The sequence below is a fragment of the Capsella rubella genome, unplaced genomic scaffold, assembly GCF_000375325.1.
Source record: "Capsella rubella cultivar Monte Gargano unplaced genomic scaffold, Caprub1_0 scaffold_4, whole genome shotgun sequence".
Taxonomy (NCBI): Eukaryota; Viridiplantae; Streptophyta; class Magnoliopsida; order Brassicales; family Brassicaceae; genus Capsella; species Capsella rubella.
This window is the reverse complement of record NW_006238920.1, coordinates 7,042,438-7,060,707: the sequence shown is the minus strand read 5'-3', so window position 1 is coordinate 7,060,707 and position 18,270 is coordinate 7,042,438. Positions and strand designations below refer to the sequence as shown.

At 35.5% G+C, this 18,270-nt stretch overlaps 3 protein-coding genes across 11 annotated transcripts; 1 reads left to right on the top strand and 2 right to left on the bottom strand.

The window, feature by feature from the left end:
- Positions 1-2,369: 2,369 nt before the first annotated feature.
- Positions 2,370-6,526, top strand: LOC17890303 (ATP-dependent zinc metalloprotease FTSH 3, mitochondrial). The gene is made up of 8 exons (XM_023785219.1): positions 2,370-2,610; positions 2,702-2,936; positions 3,018-3,086; positions 3,834-3,967; positions 4,072-4,539; positions 4,618-5,382; positions 5,477-5,704; positions 5,891-6,526. Exons 1-8 carry the CDS (start codon positions 2,560-2,562, stop codon positions 6,371-6,373), a joined length of 2,433 nt encoding a protein of 810 aa, XP_023640987.1. The 5' UTR covers positions 2,370-2,559; the 3' UTR covers positions 6,374-6,526.
- Positions 6,527-6,606: 80 nt separating this feature from the next.
- Positions 6,607-8,922, bottom strand: LOC17888494 (ubiquitin fusion degradation protein 1 homolog). Of its 3 annotated transcripts, none has more exons than XM_023785221.1 (9): positions 8,787-8,922; positions 8,327-8,404; positions 8,221-8,245; positions 8,092-8,124; positions 7,898-8,019; positions 7,669-7,799; positions 7,355-7,578; positions 7,023-7,258; positions 6,607-6,926 (listed from the first exon to the last, which is right to left on the bottom strand). In XM_023785221.1, exons 2-9 carry the CDS (start codon positions 8,393-8,395, stop codon positions 6,831-6,833), a joined length of 936 nt encoding a protein of 311 aa, XP_023640989.1. In that variant the 5' UTR covers positions 8,396-8,404; positions 8,787-8,922; the 3' UTR covers positions 6,607-6,830. The 3 variants fall into 3 exon arrangements, with proteins under 3 accessions (XP_023640989.1, XP_023640988.1, XP_023640990.1); XM_023785220.1 differs by having other exon boundaries at positions 8,327-8,640; positions 8,798-8,922; XM_023785222.1 differs by having other exon boundaries at positions 8,798-8,922.
- A 2,425-nt stretch (positions 8,923-11,347) lies between these two features.
- On the bottom strand, positions 11,348-16,869 carry LOC17888644 (scarecrow-like protein 33). 7 transcript variants are annotated; one of them, XM_023783966.1, is made up of 2 exons: positions 14,404-16,751; positions 11,348-13,329 (listed from the first exon to the last, which is right to left on the bottom strand). In XM_023783966.1, the coding sequence occupies exons 1-2, from the start codon at positions 16,545-16,547 to the stop codon at positions 11,421-11,423; spliced, it is 4,053 nt and encodes a 1,350-aa protein (XP_023639734.1). In that variant the 5' UTR covers positions 16,548-16,751; the 3' UTR covers positions 11,348-11,420. The 7 variants fall into 7 exon arrangements, with proteins under 7 accessions (XP_023639734.1, XP_006293833.1, XP_006293832.1 ...); XM_006293771.2 differs by lacking the exon at positions 14,404-16,751 and adding an exon at positions 13,525-13,730 and having other exon boundaries at positions 11,348-13,354; XM_006293770.2 differs by lacking the exon at positions 14,404-16,751 and adding an exon at positions 13,525-13,730 and having other exon boundaries at positions 11,348-13,351.
- Between the last annotated feature and the right edge of the window lie 1,401 nt (positions 16,870-18,270).

The window sequence follows — 18,270 nt, the reverse complement described above, 5'->3', positions numbered from 1 at the left end:
AGTCAGAGAGAATCAGAGATTCGTTGTCAGAGTAAAATGATTTTGCTATTGGTCCACTTAGAGAGTCTCTAAACCATTCCAAAGGTTTTGGTGGACAGAGATTTAACATGCTCCAACCCTTTCTTATCCAATTTGTCTCCTCTCTTGTACCTCTTTAAGTTAAAAGCCCTACCTCAAAGTTTTCACATGATTTGTTCTTGGAAGTGTCTCTCTCAATCTTTTTTTTTGTTTTTTATGTTGAAGAGAGGATTTGATATGTGACGACTAAAACGTGTACAACGAAAAGAGGGGAGAGTGAGGATTAACACGATCGATGTTTCCTTTTGGATTAGAAACGTGAAGTAGCCGAAACTCAAATGTTAAATCCAGTAGCCGTAAATGAGACGAGTCTTTCAAAATGCATACATTATATATATACTCAGTAGTCAGTACTCTTGGTTATGGATATATGTTTTGTATTATTTGTTTGCTTGAATCTTTTCATGTTTTTTGTTGATGTTATTTTGATGTTTCCTCGAGTTGCGCACTCATATCTTTTGGATGAGTCTTTTTGGTTATTCTATTGGGTCAAAACATTTTCGTAAGTTATAACACATACTTAGGGATTGACCTATGCTTTAAACTATATTAACTAGTAAACGTCCTACAACTATTCAATAAAAGCTGTGAAAATATAAAAACTCATAAGTTAGATTTTTCTCTTAAAAAGAAACACATTTATTAACTTGAAATTTGGTTAATTTGAAATCAAACTTGCTTTATATGGACTATCATTTGTACTATCTTTTCACCAAACTGCTTGATATTTTGGAATGAAATTAAATAACTCTTTATGAACCTTAATTGGTCTCTCACAATTAGTTTTGCACCACACCCACTATCGTACCATTTCCTAAAATATCATAAATGATTTTGCTAATCGTGATGATATGTATTAAAATATCCATAAGTTTTATGATAATAATCAGAAATCCACTGAATCGCTTAACTTTGTAAGTCAATAACATATAAAACATATGAATGTAATGTAATCATCCTTAAATAAAAGAATAGATGCTTGCACATATATATCTTTTGTCAATTATTATAATACAATTAACTTAAAAACTAAATCACTATAGAGTAATTCATTTGTCGTCAATGAAAAAAATAATAATAATTATTATAAAAAACGGTTCCCCTCTCCTCATAATGGTCGTAGTTCTTAATAAAATAATTTCACTATTAATTTCCAAATTCACAAAAAATAAATAATGCAATTAGTTGTTAATTAATATAAGAACTAAAAATGGTAGAGTAGAGTCACAATTATTTGAGTTTCTGACCACCTTGTACAATGGTAGCAGCTACATCAAAATAACATGAAAATAAAATTAAGATAGCAGCTACATCAAAATAGAATCAAATTTTCATAAAACTAAAGACAAAATAACAATTTCATATACAAATATAATATTGATAACAAACATTTTTCCATATAATTTCGTTCACTTAAGGCTCATTCAAATGTAGAAAGGATTATACAATTTTCAGCCTTTGTTTTTATGTTTACTTTATTTAACTAGACTTTTTCCCAATTGTATCAGTCCTAATTATTCAAAGTAAATATATTGTACGCGTAAATAAATCATATGTAATTCAGATGTATACTCCACGAACAATTTAAGGTCACATTTGAGCATGTTATACAATCATCAAACAACATGTTAGAATACACTATTTAAAATCATATGTATTAATACAAAAATATTACATTTCTTTCAAATATGAAATCGTATTTTCCCACCATATATAGTTACATTTTGGTGTGTCTTTATTTCATTTACGAAGTACATTCATCCATCTTAAAACCAAAACAAATCCTATGGTAGAAATAACCCCTCGATTATACATGATAACACAAATAGCTACAATTAACAAAAAAGAAAAGAAGCAATTGTCAATAAACATCATTCATGTTCATGAATAAAAAAGTAAATAATTTTTCCATTTAATATTAACATTTTCAATTACAAAAGTTTTGTAAGCTTTTATTTTTAAATTTTGATGACCTATTTTCTTATTATATAACAAAAGCTAGCCCATATGTTCACCAAGGCCCAATCTGTGTATAATTAGGCCCTACCTCCCATGAACCAAACTTCTTTTCGGGAACCCGGTTTGACATCTAAATACCAAAAACCGGTTTAAGTAAACCGGTACGCACCGGTTCAAGATAATCCAAAGAAACAACGACAAATACAGTATATGACTTGTCTTGACAAAACCTTTCGCTTCTATCGATAAAACTTCAGATATTACAAAAGAAAAAAAGAAAAAAAATTAAAAACACAAACTTTTTTTCAATCTGTGCGCTTTTATTTTCCCCAATCAAAAACCCTAATTCCTTCTTATCTTGTTTGATTTTGGTTCTTTCCGTTTAATTTAATTTTATCCCCAAAAAAAAAAAAAGTTTGCATTTTTCACTCTTCTACCTCAGTTTCAGATCTTCGATTCCGCCATTTTTGTTTCTTCTTCTAACTATTATGCGAACTCAGTTTCGTTCTTCGTGATTCCTAAATGACAATGATCTTCTTCTCTAAGCTTGGTCGCTCCATTTCTCGTTCAAGGGTCTGTTTCATTTCATTGATTTCTTCTCAGATTCGTTCTCAATTTGTGTTTTTTCTTTTTCGGATACTGAGTTTTGGTTTTGTGAAATTAGGGAGTTTTGAACGGTGGTGGTGTTAGATCGGCGGTGTTAAACGAGGCGAGGTTACTTGCTCCGTCAGGTCTTGAGGCGGCGTCTGTTAATCAAGTGGAAGGTGGATTAGGGTTTTTGAGGCGGCACTTTGCTTCTTTAGGTTCTCGGAAAGGTTTAGTCAACAATGATTTGATTGGTGTTTTTGCTAATCCACGACTTCGTAGATTCTTCTCTGATGAAGCTCCTAAGAAGAAGAGTATGTTTGTAAAAATCTTAGCTTGAGATGTTAGTTCTAAATTAGTGTTTTTGTTGTGTAACATTTTGGTGTTTTGTGTAGATTATGAGAACTATTTTCCTAAAGATACAAAGCAAGAACCCAAGAGTGATCAGAAATCAGATCATAAAGGTGAGAACAGAGTTTATTACCTGATTTAGGAATTTTTATTTCTTGTTTTTATTCTCCCTTTTCTTAGAGTGTTTTTGGTTTTGCGTTTTGGTATAAAAGTTAGAAATGAAGTCTTATTTGTGAGAAAGAGCTTTGGAGGTTTAGGAAAAGCTATGTGTTTTGTAGAGATTATTCTCTTTGGTGTTCTGTGTTGTTGTGTTCTTTTATCTAATAAGAAATCCTTAACTCTACCCTAATACGAAATGCGAATGCAACTTGTGAACAGTGTTTACAGAGGAAAAGTGAGTAGGATTCTGAGTTTTGTTTGTGAGGTAGTTGTAATTTGTCAACTGTTTACTTTGTGTTAAAAAGCTTAGTCAACTAAGATAGTTGATCAATAAGATTGTTAGTGATTTTATATGTTGCATTGGAAATGACCTGAGATGTGTCTTGTTACTCTGTTGAGAGATAGGCATCTAGTGATGTATTGGGGAAGTTAGAGATCTATTGATTGTTTTGAAGACAATATGGAAGTTCGAATCATCTGTATGCCATTGTTTTTACTTTTAACGCAGTCTGGATTCTCTCCAATGAAAGTAACCTTGCTTTTTAGGTGTTATGGCCAGTATTTGCTTAGCTAAATAGTAGAATTAAAAGGCATGAGTCATTTTTTAAACAACCTAGCTTGTGAAGATACTCTTCCTGTTTTGATACCTGTTGGTGCTAGTGAAAGATTCTAATAATTGGATATGTTTTGTTGCATTACAGAGGGCTCAGATAAGAATGAAAATGAGAACGTGGGAGATATGTTCATGAATCGATTCCAAAATTTGCTAATTCCTCTACTAGCTCTTGGTCTGTTCTTTTCTTCCTTTTCGTTTGGCCCTGGGGACCAACAACAGGCAAGCATATATAAACTAAGCTTTGTGATATTCTTGGATGGAACTGCAGATTTGGCCATGCTCGTATGTTTTCCACTAATATCCCATGCTACCTTTTGTTTCAGATTAGTTTCCAGGAGTTCAAAAACAAGCTTCTCGAGCCTGGTCTAGTTGACCACATAGATGTTTCAAACAAATCAGTAGCAAAAGTCTATGTGAGGAGCTCACCGAAAGACCATCAAACAACTGACGTTGGCCAAGGCATTCCTGCTAAGAGAACTGGTGGTCAGTATAAGTACTACTTCAATATTGGTAGTGTCGACTCTTTTGAGGAGAAACTTGAAGAAGCTCAAGAAGCATTAGGTGTTGATCCTCATGAATATGTTCCTGTTACATACGTCTCTGAAATGGTCTGGTATCAAGAGATCATGAGGTTTGCACCAACTTTATTGCTCTTGGGTACACTTATCTATGGGGCAAGACGGATGCAAGGCGGATTGGGTGTGGGAGGAACCGGTGGAAAGAATGGTCGTGGAATTTTCAATATAGGAAAGGCTACAATAACGAGAGCGGATAAAAATTCCAAGAATAAGGTTAGGAATTTACCTTTCTTAAGATCCTATTTGAACGTACAAACTGATTTTTCTTATTCTTGCTATTTTCTTCTGCAGATATATTTTAAGGATGTTGCTGGATGTGAAGAGGCTAAACAAGAAATTATGGAGTTTGTACATTTCCTTAAGAACCCAAAGAAGTATGAAGATTTGGGGGCTAAAATCCCGAAAGGTGCGCTTTTAGTAGGCCCACCTGGAACCGGGAAGACCCTTTTAGCAAAAGCTACTGCAGGGGAATCGGGTGTGCCGTTTCTGTCTATATCTGGTTCAGATTTCATGGAGATGTTTGTTGGTGTTGGGCCTTCGAGGGTGAGACATTTGTTCCAAGAGGCTAGAGCATCTGCACCGAGTATTATATTTATAGATGAGATTGATGCAATTGGTCGGGCAAGAGGACGTGGGGGTTTAGGCGGTAACGATGAGCGTGAGAGCACTCTGAATCAGTTGCTAGTTGAGATGGACGGTTTTGGTACAACCGCTGGAGTTGTGGTTCTTGCTGGGACCAACAGACCGGATATTTTGGATAAAGCTTTGTTACGGCCTGGCCGGTTTGATCGCCAGATAACCATTGATAAACCTGATATTAAAGGTCGTGATCAGATTTTCCAGATTTACTTAAAGAAGATCAAACTCGATCATGAGCCATCGTATTACTCTCAAAGGCTTGCAGCTCTAACTCCTGGGTTTGCTGGTGCTGACATTGCGAATGTCTGTAACGAAGCGGCTCTTATTGCTGCTAGACACGAAGGAGCAACGGTTACGATGGCCCATTTTGAATCTGCTATTGATCGTGTTATTGGTGGTCTTGAGAAGAAAAACCGGGTAAATGATTTCTCCTTGATAATACTCTTGATGTATTCTCTGCTTTTTCCAAAAAGCTTGGAAATGGAATTCTGAATGTTTTTATTATGAACAGGTCATAAGCAAATTGGAGCGTCGTACAGTTGCATATCATGAATCTGGGCACGCGGTTACTGGGTGGTTCCTGGAACATGCAGAGCCATTGCTGAAGGTGACTATAGTTCCACGTGGCACAGCGGCGCTCGGGTTTGCACAGTATGTTCCAAACGAAAACCTTCTCATGACCAAAGAGCAACTCTTTGACATGACTTGTATGACCCTCGGTGGCCGTGCAGCTGAGCAGGTAAAATCCCTAATTGCTACCTCGGGAAATTTGAGACACTGTTTTAGTCCCGCGTCTCGAAATATAAATGAAATAGATTGAGACAAGATTTTCATTACCGAATTTCGGTTGTTCTACCCTCAATCGAAAATACAAGAGTAGGTTTGGTTGAAGATGTTTTAAGTTTCTGTTCCTTTTTTATCGCAGGTATTGATAGGAAGAATCTCAACGGGTGCCCAGAACGATCTAGAGAAGGTGACAAAGATGACATACGCGCAAGTAGCTGTGTACGGTTTCAGTGACAAGGTTGGACTGCTCTCGTTTCCGCCAAGGGACGATGGCTATGACTTCTCTAAACCATACAGCAACAAAACCGGTGCGATCATAGACCAGGAAGTTAGGGAATGGGTGAGCAAAGCTTATGAGCGGACCGTAGAGCTTGTCGAGGAACACAAAGAGAAAGTGGCTGAGATCGCGGAGCTTTTACTAGAAAAAGAAGTCCTTCATCAGGATGATCTTTTGAAAATTCTAGGTGAACGTCCGTTTAAGTCGGCAGAGGTGACTAATTATGACCGGTTTAAGTCTGGGTTTGAGGATAATGAGAAGGACTCAACCACCACACCGAGAGTGGAGCCTGTTGTGGATGAAGGAGCTCCTCCGCCGCTTGAACCGCAGGTTGTTCCGACGTAAGAGAAACGTCACTGTTACAATTGTAAATTTTAATTAAGAATGCAATAACACAAATCCAAAAGAAAAAGTACTCTTAGGAACTTTGTTAGCAATGAATATTTTAATTTGTGTTCTAGATTATTGCTTCTAATAAGATTTTGGGTTAAAATTGCAGTTTGCGTATTGTAATAATTGACTGATGCTATTGTTAATCTTCCAATATTTTTTTAATACATCACTGTCAAAAGCTTAAGTTTGATGAAATCATTTTCCTAAACATCCCAAGCTCCCACTCGGTCGATGAATGAGGGAGCTTTGTATAGATTGAGAAAAAAAAAACTATAACCCTTAAAAACAAAGCTATCAGAGACATCTATGTTATCCCGAGAGTCTTTGTAGTGTAGGTTCCAATGTATGAATGCTTAAATAGATAAATATCGTCAGCAGAACCACAGAGACATATGATCAATGCCTTGTTTTAACCCTGGAGTGAGTATTTCTTTCCTGTGAACACTTGAAACTTCGCTTCATCGGATTTTGTTGAACTCTCTTGCTCGATGTTCTTTGGATCAAGCTATATACATTTAGAAGTCATATAAAGACGATAAGTTAGCTTCAATGGGTGACTCATTAGACACATGAATGGAAAATATAGAGAAGAAAGACATACTTTCACATTTTCTTTTGCAGTTGGTTTGCTGTTTGAACCAAAGACAAGCTTCCCTGATCGTTGCCGTGGTGTGGTAACTGACAGCTTCTCATCGTCTTTCCTATTCTCAGTTGGCTTTTCCTGCTGTTTTGTATCTTCTGATTCAGTTTGTGGTTGTGTTTTTCCATCTAAACGTTTTCCTGATCCAGTGAACGGTGTAAATTTGGGAACTTTGCTTGTTGGTTCCTCTTCCTCAACTGCAAGGAAGAGAGGAGAAAACATATAAGTAAAATGTGAGGCTAATATTTTGCGAAAGAACTCAGCAGAGAATTTCAAATGGACGCAAAGAAAACCTTCACGAGACCGTTTAGTGGAGGGAGTCAACTTTTGTGGCTTCTCAGGTTCTTTGTAATCAAGAGGAGGAGCAAAATCGACCTCACAATCCGTTTCGATAATACTCACAGCTGAAGAAGGCTTTGCTTCTAATACATTGATAAAATATTGCTTGTTGTTATAAGGAACCATAATAGTATCACCGGTGGTTAAGCACGAGTAGCTTCTAAGAGTAGTCTCCAAGCTGCAAAAAAGCAATGTAAGAAAGATAATTCTTCAAATGCATAGCTTGAAAACCCCGAAACATAGATGTTCAGTTTAAAAAACTACAAACATGGCTTTAGGATTGGAAATATCCAAGAAGTCTTGAGTATGAGGCTGTAGCTTAATGTAAGTCCCTTTTACCAAGCTGATATTCTTAACTTGCAAAAAATCTCCCTCTTGAAGAGACATGTTTAGCATCATCTATAAGTAATTGCCAACAAAAACAAAAGATGATCAGATCAAGAAACTAGCAAAAGAGAAAACAAAGACAAGGAAGATATAGATAAGGGTATATATACCCAATACGGCAAGTAAACTATCCCTTCGTCTGCAGTAAATTCCAGTACACCGCAATGCGAAGTCTTCCCAACAGAATCATTACTCAGTCTAAACAGCATTGGGTATTCAATATGCAGAGAAGCTGAAAAGATTGATTCAGAGACCAGTGCTTATATTCGAAAGAAACTACTGAAGATGATAGTAAAAAGCTCACCAAGACGATCAAGAGCAGAAGGAGGCATGATAACTGCAGAGATCACAATATGTCAGAGAAATATAAAAAAACAGCTCTTAAGGAAACTATCTAAAGAGACTAAAGGGAAGAGAGTAGTGAGTAATATACTTTTGTCACCCTTCTCAAGATGTGCCTGGATTAAAGAAATGTCTAATATTAGAATCGTTTGCTTTCACATCAAAGAGATCAGATAACAAAATATTAAAAATCAGACCTTGTCAATGAACATGACTGGGTAACAACGGTAACACTGCTCGAAGCTAGAAGCATCTCCACCATTCATATCTCTCCACTGCCACAAAAATCACCCAAAACAAAAAAAAAAAAACACTTTTTTTCTAAACACACAACAACCCATTGAGGCAAATCATCGAAAACCTTGTGGGCACAAATAAAGAAGAAAATTTCAGAACCATATTCAATGGTTCAAATCCGAATATTTAAAATTGACAAAACTCAGTTCAAAGTTTCAAACCCATAAAAGATCTCCGCAAAACAAAAAGCAAGATTGAGCTAAATCCGTGAATCCTGGACCAAATTAAACGAATCCAGATTGATTAAGCTACTTAACAAGAAAAACAGTGATGATCGGAATAATCGTGAACACTTTTTTTTTGAAGCCAACAGAGGAAGAAGGAGTAAAGTTTAGCTAGAGTTTGATTGATCATCAGTACCGTTACCGTACCGATCCGATTAAAGGGTTTTTGAAGCTTGAAGATCGTATAAAGAGCTTCTTGCTTCTCTAGTCAATGGGGAGCAGATCGGAACTGATAAAGTTTGTTTTGATTTGCTGAGAAGAAGAAGAAGAAGAAGGAGAAGAAGGAAGATACACTTTTATAGGTTTTAACGGGCCGAAGAAACTGGGATCGTATCAAAGTAAAAAGTAATCATTATACACGTGGCGTACAATCATTGGTTTAGTTCGTACCTGTTTATCCTACGTGGATTTTAATACAATAGGTTTTTTTTTTTATTTAGTTATTTACCGAACAAATGTTTATACAAATAATTTTATTTTTCTACAGAAAAATATATTGAGAAATTATGTTTTGTGATGGGTAAGCAAGAACCAATAAGGGGATTGAATTGAGGTTAAGGATGATGATGCACAAGTGGAGAGAAGAAGAAGAAAGTCAAAATTAAATCAAACTCTCTAAAAATGTGGATTCAGAAAAATTAGTTTTAGAATAGGTTTTTATATGATTTTGTATGAAGAATGATTGAGGAAGCTATTGTCTGTTGATTATAATTTAAACTATAAGATCTGGATATTTGTATATTTGTACAAGAAATTAAATTATGCTTAAATTATTGAGAAAGGTAATGAATTTGGATGTACTTCTAAATTTATTTGTTTGATAACAACATATTGTAATTAGAAGAAATTTCTGGAATACATAACATAGGATTTATCATATTAATAGTTTTTTTTTTCAAATGTTTGATTAATTACACCTCTTTACATATTTTGTTTGAATAAGTTTTGGTTTTTTTTTTTCCTGATAAAACTCTTTTGATTTTTGTTAAATAGAAATTAACTACATTATATGTTTTTAGTTGGTTCCAGAATAGTTGTAAACTCTTTATAAAACAAAAACCTACAGGATTGATGGAGACATTACTCTCGTTGCTTAAGTTACTTGAGACTTTGTTTTCATATCTAGGTTTATGTTTCACACAATTTCTGATTGTTCACTAAGTGCGGTAGATAAGACATTATAAATCCTTCACTTCACATGTGAGATAAATATTTCCTTATTTCGAAAATGTTTTCAGCAAAATTAATAATGTATGAATCTTAGTAATTTTGTTGAGTGGCACAGTAGCCAAATCATATATGCTCAATGTATGTTCTATAATCAAATATTTGAATGCATTACCTTTCAATATTATTCATTGTTTAAGAATTTAGGTATATGAATAATATTCTCGTGGTGACCAAAAAATATAAATTTATAAATAAATAAATAACATAAACCTTATAATTATTGAATTGAGCAATCTAAGTACATGTATATTTTTGCTGAAATAAATATACTTAGATTGCTCACTTAAGTTATGAAATTGTATTTCCATATACTTATGAATTTGTATTACAGTTTGCAACTTGTTTGGCATACCTCATACGTAATTGTTTTGCTATCTTATCATTATTTTTGTTACAAAGATTGATTCAGATTTTATAGTAGGTTGGAATAATTGGTATTTGGGCTTGAAATGTGATGGACCCAATCTAATTGAGTTTCAATCCATTGGGCTTGAAATATGAGAGTTTCAATCCATTAAAACGATTTGGCATATGACAAAACTTACACGTAGAATGAATTTCTTATTAGAATTTATAAAATATCAAAAATCATGTTATCTTCTTATCTTTAAAAGTATGTTATTTTACAAAAACTTCGATGGAATTATTATTAGCCCTGGGCAAAATATTCGTTAGATTCGCTTCGCTTCGATATTCGTTTCGATTCGATTCGAAAAATTCAAATATCTATAAGATATTGAACCGAAGCAAATATGAAAATCTAGTATTCGTAAAAACCGAAGCAAATAACAAATATTGATTTTTTTAGTACTGAATATCCGCTTCGCTTCGTATATATGTATAAATATAAATTATTATATAATACATATAATATATATAATATGTGTATTTATAGATTTGGGTATATATCTGATAAGCCTATTATTCAAATTATTATATTTTGGCTCGTTGGGTTTAGTAGAAAAATCATTATTAAAAATAAAACGTGAGAATTCTATGGACGGTGGTTATATTTCCTTCTTATTTTGAAAATATGTCAAATAAAAACCTCTAATATTTCATATTTTGCACTTTATATTTATGTACTATATGTTTTTTGTTTCAAAAAAAAATTAGATGGGTCGAAGCGAAGCGAAGCAAGTAATTCGCAAATATTACGAAAAATATTCGAATATTCGAAGTTCCGAATACTCGTAAATTTACGAATCAAAGCAAATAGCAAAATCAACTGTTCGATCGAGGCGAAGCAAATAACAAATATCACAAATTTTCCGAATATTCGCTTCGTGCCCGGGGCTAATTATTATATGCCTCTGGTCCATTTTTCGAATATCATATTGTTTCCTCCTCATTAAAAAATGTTTGTAAATGAAAGATTGTATTGTCAATTATGTTTGTAAATGAAATATTGTATTGTTCACTATTCATGTTGAACTTTTTTTTATACAAAAAGGAGACTTGAGAGCTAAGAATTCTTGTAAACCTATCAGATGTTTTCCTATGATTACATGATTTTTGTAACAAAACTACGAAACAACACTTACACAGGAACCCAACAAGAAGAAGCGTAGAGAGTTCGACCTTTCCAGCCTTGTAACAACCATTTACTATTTTCATCAACCACAAAGTCTTTATGGTAACCCCATTTCTTCAACCTTTCCCTAAACAACTCTACCATGTCAGCTCTAATCGGTTCCTGCCTAAACCCGGCCCTAACCGTTCTCACTTGCCACTGTCTGTAAGTCTCTGGCCTCTCGACCCGATCAGCTTCCTCGCATGCTATCACGTTCATAGCCTCTCTCCCGTAAAACTCCCTCTCGAACCTTATTCTTTCTTCGTTATCCCGAGGCAGAGTAGAATCAAACATGTCGAAGAGAGCAGAGTAATGGTAAACAGCTTCTTTGAACCGTGAGATGAAGAACGGTGCGTTGAACGAACCGTTGACGATTGAGTGGATGAAAACGTTGGGGTTCATGTTTCTTATCAGCTTCAAGACAGCGTCTCTCGGGCAGTTCTCTTCGCTTCCTGTTTCGTCTTGAAGGTTCTTGAGCCTGACTCCCGCAGTTACCGCTAAGACTTCGTTTGGTCGTATGTCGAGGTCTTCTATCCGGATTGTTTCCCAGTGTTGAGACGCAATAGCTTTGTACTCGAACGGTACATTGAACCGTTTACAATACTCAGCCAATCTCCGTCCTGTCTCCTCTATTCTTTCTGTCGGGCGAAACCCACGCTGAGGCAGCTCGATACCAGTAATCCGCAGTTTCCGCGGCGCATCTTGTCGTCTTGATATGTATTGAATAAACATCGGCCATTGAAACCCATAGAGAATCCCAAAATCAACAATATGAAGAACCGAAGCATCTTTAGACTTATCTAAAATCATCCTGAACGAGAAGAAATACATTAAGGTAACAAACGGAGACGAAGAAAGATAAACTCGGTACGCTTTAAGTGTATCCGAAGCAGTTTCCTTCAACGAGGTAATAGCATTGTAATAAGTCTGAATCATAGGACCTGTGCTTCCCTCTAAACGAGCCTCAAGCGCATTGGCAAAACAATGAGCAAGTCTCTGCCCCGCGTCACCAATAGGCGAAGATTGTTGCCTAATCTGCATCAGCAAATCAAGAGCCGTGGTTTTATCGCCTGTCGAAATAGCTTGCGCACATAGCGTGAGAAGCGTACGAAAATCAACCACCTGACTCTTCTTCTTCTTCTTCTTCTCCTTCTTCCCTTTCCCTTCTTGTTTATTACTCCGAATATCTTGAATCGTGCCGTCTAACAATGTTGGCGGATCGCATTCGCTGTCAAGAAGCAAAACCTTATCAAACACTTCAGTTATCTTCTCATCTTCAACATTAGTAGCAAACTGCTTACTATTCCTTACTTCCTCAAAATCAATAACTTCCCTTTCATGACTCCTCTTTACTCTCAACGGATCCAATCCCATCCCTTCTTTCACAAAATCGCGCCTTTCGGGTCTATCCGTTTCTAGATTGATAAGCCATTGGTCACTATTGGGAAGGAACTTACTAGCTTCTTCAACCCCTTTCCTAAACTGCAAAGCTGAATCTGCATCACTAAACATACTCTTCACCACAATCTCATCCACAGCTGGACCAATGAGCAGATCAGGGGAATGAACAGATTCGACTATACTCCCACTGGCATCTCCAGCACAGCTGCAACTAGTAGTAATGATGGAATCAGCACTAAAGGACTGATTTTGAGAATCTTCTTCAATCACTTGCTGGAACATTTCCTCTGTTTTCCGTAAAGCCAATGAATCATAGAACATAGACTGCTTATAATCACCATTACTCTCTTCCATAAGGATCTCACTCACATATTTCAAAAGCGTATTCTGATCTTCTACTGGATCAGATAGATAACTAGGGTTTGCATCGAAGCCGATAAGAGATTCAGAAAAATTGTGATCCATCGTTAAAACCCTAATCAACCCACATAGAAAAGCTTCTACACAGAAACAGAGAGAGAGAGAGAGAGAGTCAAAGGCTGATGAAATCAAAAAGATAGAATTAAAAATCCAAACTTTATATTCGAGAAGCTAACAGAAATTGAAATGGACATGTGAGAGAGAAGAGAGACACACGGGAAACACGGAGGGGATTGATGTCATCGCTTACCTCAGTTTTGAATGAATCTGATGTTGTACGAGGTTTGAAGTAATGATCTTTTAAATCATTGAGGCTTTTAAGACAGCTTCCGCTTCAGGACGGACAGACAGTGTCGGATGAAAGCTTTTAACGGGGGTTAAGAAGAAGTGGTTTAGAGAGAGACAAGTCTTTGCAAGACTTCGACTCATACCACAGGTGTTGAAAAAAAACTTTAATTTTTATGGTGGCGGCTATGTTGTTGACTCTGTTTTTTTTTCATGTTCTGTAAAGTAGGGCTTTGGCCCAAATTCTTTGTTTCATTGATTAAACCATCTATTGGTTATGGTTCATATATGATGAGATTACCACAAACTTCTTAATTTTTTTAATTTAGGTAAATATTCTAAGAACAAAGTAATTTGAAATTACATTCATATTTGTTTTCACTAAGCTTTATATTTTACAATCGTATACTAGATTATAACCTGTGCAACTGTGCTATAGTACAAGTTGATATAACATATATTACTGGTTGAATTTAATTTAGTACAAAAATTGATATGTTAAACAGTTATATTTTGTTAAATGACAAAAAAAAAAAAATAGTTATATTTTGTTACTTAGGGTATATTATTTTACCTAAGTGACCATGATCCAACATTTTCAATATACATTAAAATGTTACAAGTACAATATAGTTTCTTACATCATGGCATCATGCGTGGAGAATTTTTATGTCTCTCCTATGTCTTCTGTTACAGAAACCCTCCTCAAGAAGGCAAGAACACTAAACCTGTACCAATATACAAAACTAGATGTCATGTCTGAAATAAAGAAAGATACTATCAGCACAAAACCCTATATATATTGAATAAGCAACTTGGGATGTGAAGACAAAACACCGTCTACAAAGGAACCCAAACAGATGAAGCATACACTATCCTGCCTTTCCAGCCCTGAAGCAACCAGTTACAATCTTGATCAACATCAAACTCTTTAGTTTTGTATCCATTTTCCACTAGCAACTTCAGTTTCTGAACCAGATCTTTTTCCAGTGGAATCTGTCTAAACCCGGCTCTCATCGCCCTCGCCTGCCACTGCTTATAACTCTCTGGCCTCTCCACTCTCTCTGTTCCCTCACACGCCACAACGTTCATGATCTCCCTTCCGTAGAACTCTTTCTCAAACATTAACCTCATTGGATCTTCTCGTGCTAGGTTCGTGTCACACATGTCAAAGAGAGATGAGTAATGAAACAGAACTTCTCTAAACCTGGTGACAAAGAAAGGCGCGTTGTATGATCCGCTTAGGATCCCGGGCATGAACACGTCTGGTTTTATCTTCCTTATCAGCTTCAGAACCGCATCTCTCGGGCTATGCACTGCCACCGTCTCATCTAGGAGGTTCCTAAACCGAAACAACGAGTTTACAGCTACAAACTCTCCATCTTTTAGCTTCAAGTCCTCCAACTTGATTGTTTCCCATTTCTGTGCAATTGCATTGTACTCAAATGGAATATGGAACTTCTCACAATACTTAGCCAAACGATGACCCGTCTCAATAACTCCCTCGGCTGGTCTAAAGCCGCGTTGAGGCAGCTCTATACCGGTTATCCGAAGCTTACATGATGAACCACGTCTCCAAGCAAGGCGATGAATCAGAGAAGGCCACTGGAAACCATAAGATATCCCAAAATCTATGATGTGGATGGTTTTGGTATTGGCAATCGAAGCCAACCGCATAATACTGTGGTTAGCGAATATGATTGCAATTTTCTTGAACGGGCAGACCGATATGTATGTCTGGTAAGCTTTCAACATGTCGGAGGCAGATGTTTTCTTGGAAGACAAGGCGGTATAAACCTGAGTACCTATCCCAGCCAACCTTGCTTCAAGACTATTAGCGAAATAATGAGCCAATCTCTCTGTCCCATCGCCATAAGATGAAGAATGTTGCCTAATCCGACTTAACAGATCATCAGCAGTTCTACGATCATTAATCGAGACAGCTTGAGCACAAGAAACCAACATAGTCCTTAAATCAGGTGTCTCTTTTGTATAAGCGTTACCACTAGCTGCTGGTTTCTCGCCTTTTTGACTCTTACTAACCGATAAAGCTTTCACAGGTTCTTTCGAGAAACTCTCGTTAAGAATGCATACCGGTTGTTCCTCAGCCTGGCCAAATATCAGAATCTTGTCAAACATATCAGTCAGCTCAGCTTCATCAACATAAACAGCTGGTTGCTTCTTACTTCTTTCTTCAGCCAAATGTTCATCTTCGCGCCAATTGCTTTTCTTCCCGGTCAATCTGTAAGGAACAGAGTTATCCTTCTCCGGGATGAAATTTTCGACATCTATAACCAACTGAGAACTCTTAGGAAGGAACTTACTAGCTTCCTCCATCCCTTTCTTGAATTGTAACGCCAATTCGCTATCGTTAAACATATTAGAAACCAAATCATTACTATAACTTGACCCGAAAACCGCATTACCGCCACCGCCACCAACAACAGACTGTGGACTGGTTTTAGTAGAAGTGGACTGAAAAACGAAGTTACTCGGAATCGGTGTCTGCAACCAAGAAGAAGGCCTATTATTCTCCAAACAATCAAAACTCCATTGTGAATCAGAGGAAGTACTGGTCGTGGTGCTTGAAGCATAAGAAGAACTACTAGGGCTACTAACCAATTGAGCAGGTCTAGTAGTAGGAACCATAGGCTGAGAATCATCATCTGGCGGGTACTTTTCGCCTAGAGCTTCATAGAGAGATTTCTCAGCTGCTTGAAGAGACAAAGCATCATGAAACATACAAGGCTTATCTTCAATGTCTTCTTCCATAAGTACTTGGTTTATGTATTGCAAAACCGAATCAGAGAAATCAGCATCAGCAGAAGCAAGGTGCTGTTGTGAATACGGCTCTGGAGGAGGAGGAACGTCAAGAACAGATCCAGTATCTAACAAAGGTTGATCATTTAGATAAAATCCATTTCCTAAACCAGGAAAATCAAACCAGTACTCCAATGATCCAGGGAAGCCAGCCGGGTAAGAACCCATATTTGTGAAATCAAGAACCCTAATAAACCCTAAAAATTGTTCCACAAGAAAACACAAAAAACCTTATTATCTTCCTAGTCTCTGACACACACAAAAAAAACCCTCTGTTTATAGGTTGAATCTTTTTTGCTTTCTTGTCCCTAATCAAGATTAAAAACAGACAATCTAATCACAAGTAAGGTTAAGGATTGTTCTTTTGTAAGAAACAATTTAGAAGCATACCTGTTTTGGGTATTAAGATGCAACGATGATTATTCAGAGGCTATGGAAGAAGAAACCTTTTGTGTCGATCTGTGTAAGTGGTGAAGACTAAGTAATTGTTTATGTATAAAAACCATAGAAGAAGAATAAGTAGATGAACGATACAATTATTTAATCACTACTTTGTCGTCTTTATAAGAATCATAAATCCCACTCGGGGGATCATGAAACTTCCTTAGCCATTTCGGACGTTCTTTGAATAATATAATGCGTAACAAATTATACAATTCTGCAGTTTTGTGTTAATTTTTTAGTCTGTAAATTAGTTAATTTAATGTTACATTACAAGACGACGAGTACTAGTTATGATTCAAGTAACAATCGTTTTGTGAATTTATATAAAAATTTATCAAAACAAGTTTTTGTGTGTGAGTGTGTGACATTGGTGATACTTGTCCTAAAGATAAAAAAAATGGGTGGAATCCACCGACCGACCTAATATTGAAATAGGTGTGAATGTGAAAGATCTAAAGAATCAAAGAGGATAGATGTGTGATAAAAGTTGGGATTAAAGTTAAACCTACGTAAGAGTACATAAGAGTTTATAATAATTTAAATCAAATATTAGGATTGGATCGGTGACAAAAAGTGGATGATTTTCCAATGTTTAATATATATTTTTGACTTTATTGTTCATATCACCAATTATTTATAAAAGAGCAATTTCCATAAATAGTTTTTCTTTCCAAAAATACAACAACACTAAAACTAAATTTTTAACATTCACAATTAAACACTAATCCATACTCTTAAAAACTATACCTTAAATCTAAAATATTCAACCCAATCAAAAAACTAATAAGATATTACTCCCTTCAAAATCAATTTTGTTTGTTTGTGGTATTTAAACAAAAAATAAAATCTTAAAGTGTTGTACTTTGGAAAAATTCTTCTTAAAAGAAATATATTTTAGTACTAATAGGTAAATCCCAAATAAAAAAAAACTAAAAAGGAAACCCAACAAATATAAAACTACTACACCACACATGCATGACAATACTTAAAAAAAAAAAAAGAGATTGTTTTTTTTACTTATTGTTATTCTCGTTTAATAAATAAATACCGTTAAAGAGAATAACTTGTATAATTATTTAATTCTACTTTTTTTTTTTGCATATACAAAGGGCGCATTACCTTTAAAATTAGTTTATTTGTTCAATAGTTATCCACTTATTGAAATTGAGGTGGTGACATTGTGAGATATCATGTATATTTAAACACGCATTGTACACACTAACCATATATATGTATAACACTTAAACTATGATTAGATTACGTTTAGCCTTAGTGGAAACTCAAAAGTTGCGAATGATAAGTGTATTTCCATTATATAATTTGCTTTTAGTTATCATTTGATTTAATTATGTTACTAAGTAATCTTTTTAATTCAATTATCTAAATGGTTGGATTTACAACTAATTACTTTTTTTTTAATTGTATGCAACTTAAATGTTTTGTTTTA

Excerpts from the sequence above, each read along its gene's own strand:
- LOC17888644 (XM_023783966.1), bottom strand. The coding sequence starts at position 16,547 with ATGGGTTCTTACCCGGCTGGCTTCCCTGGATCATTGGAGTACTGGTTT. Across the intron at positions 13,330-14,403 it reads TCATCTGTTTGGGTTCCTTT|GGTTTTAACGATGGATCACA; the intron begins GTAGACGGTGTT and ends TGGGTTGATTAG.
- LOC17890303 (XM_023785219.1), top strand. The coding sequence starts at position 2,560 with ATGACAATGATCTTCTTCTCTAAGCTTGGTCGCTCCATTTCTCGTTCA. Across the intron at positions 2,611-2,701 it reads GCTCCATTTCTCGTTCAAGG|GGAGTTTTGAACGGTGGTGG; the intron begins GTCTGTTTCATT and ends TTGTGAAATTAG. Across the intron at positions 3,968-4,071 it reads GCCCTGGGGACCAACAACAG|ATTAGTTTCCAGGAGTTCAA; the intron begins GCAAGCATATAT and ends CTTTTGTTTCAG.
- LOC17888494 (XM_023785221.1), bottom strand. The coding sequence starts at position 8,395 with ATGAATGGTGGAGATGCTTCTAGCTTCGAGCAGTGTTACCGTTGTTAC. Across the intron at positions 8,125-8,220 it reads TCTTGAGAAGGGTGACAAAA|TTATCATGCCTCCTTCTGCT; the intron begins GTATATTACTCA and ends TGATCTCTGCAG. Across the intron at positions 6,927-7,022 it reads CTGCAAAAGAAAATGTGAAA|CTTGATCCAAAGAACATCGA; the intron begins GTATGTCTTTCT and ends AAATGTATATAG.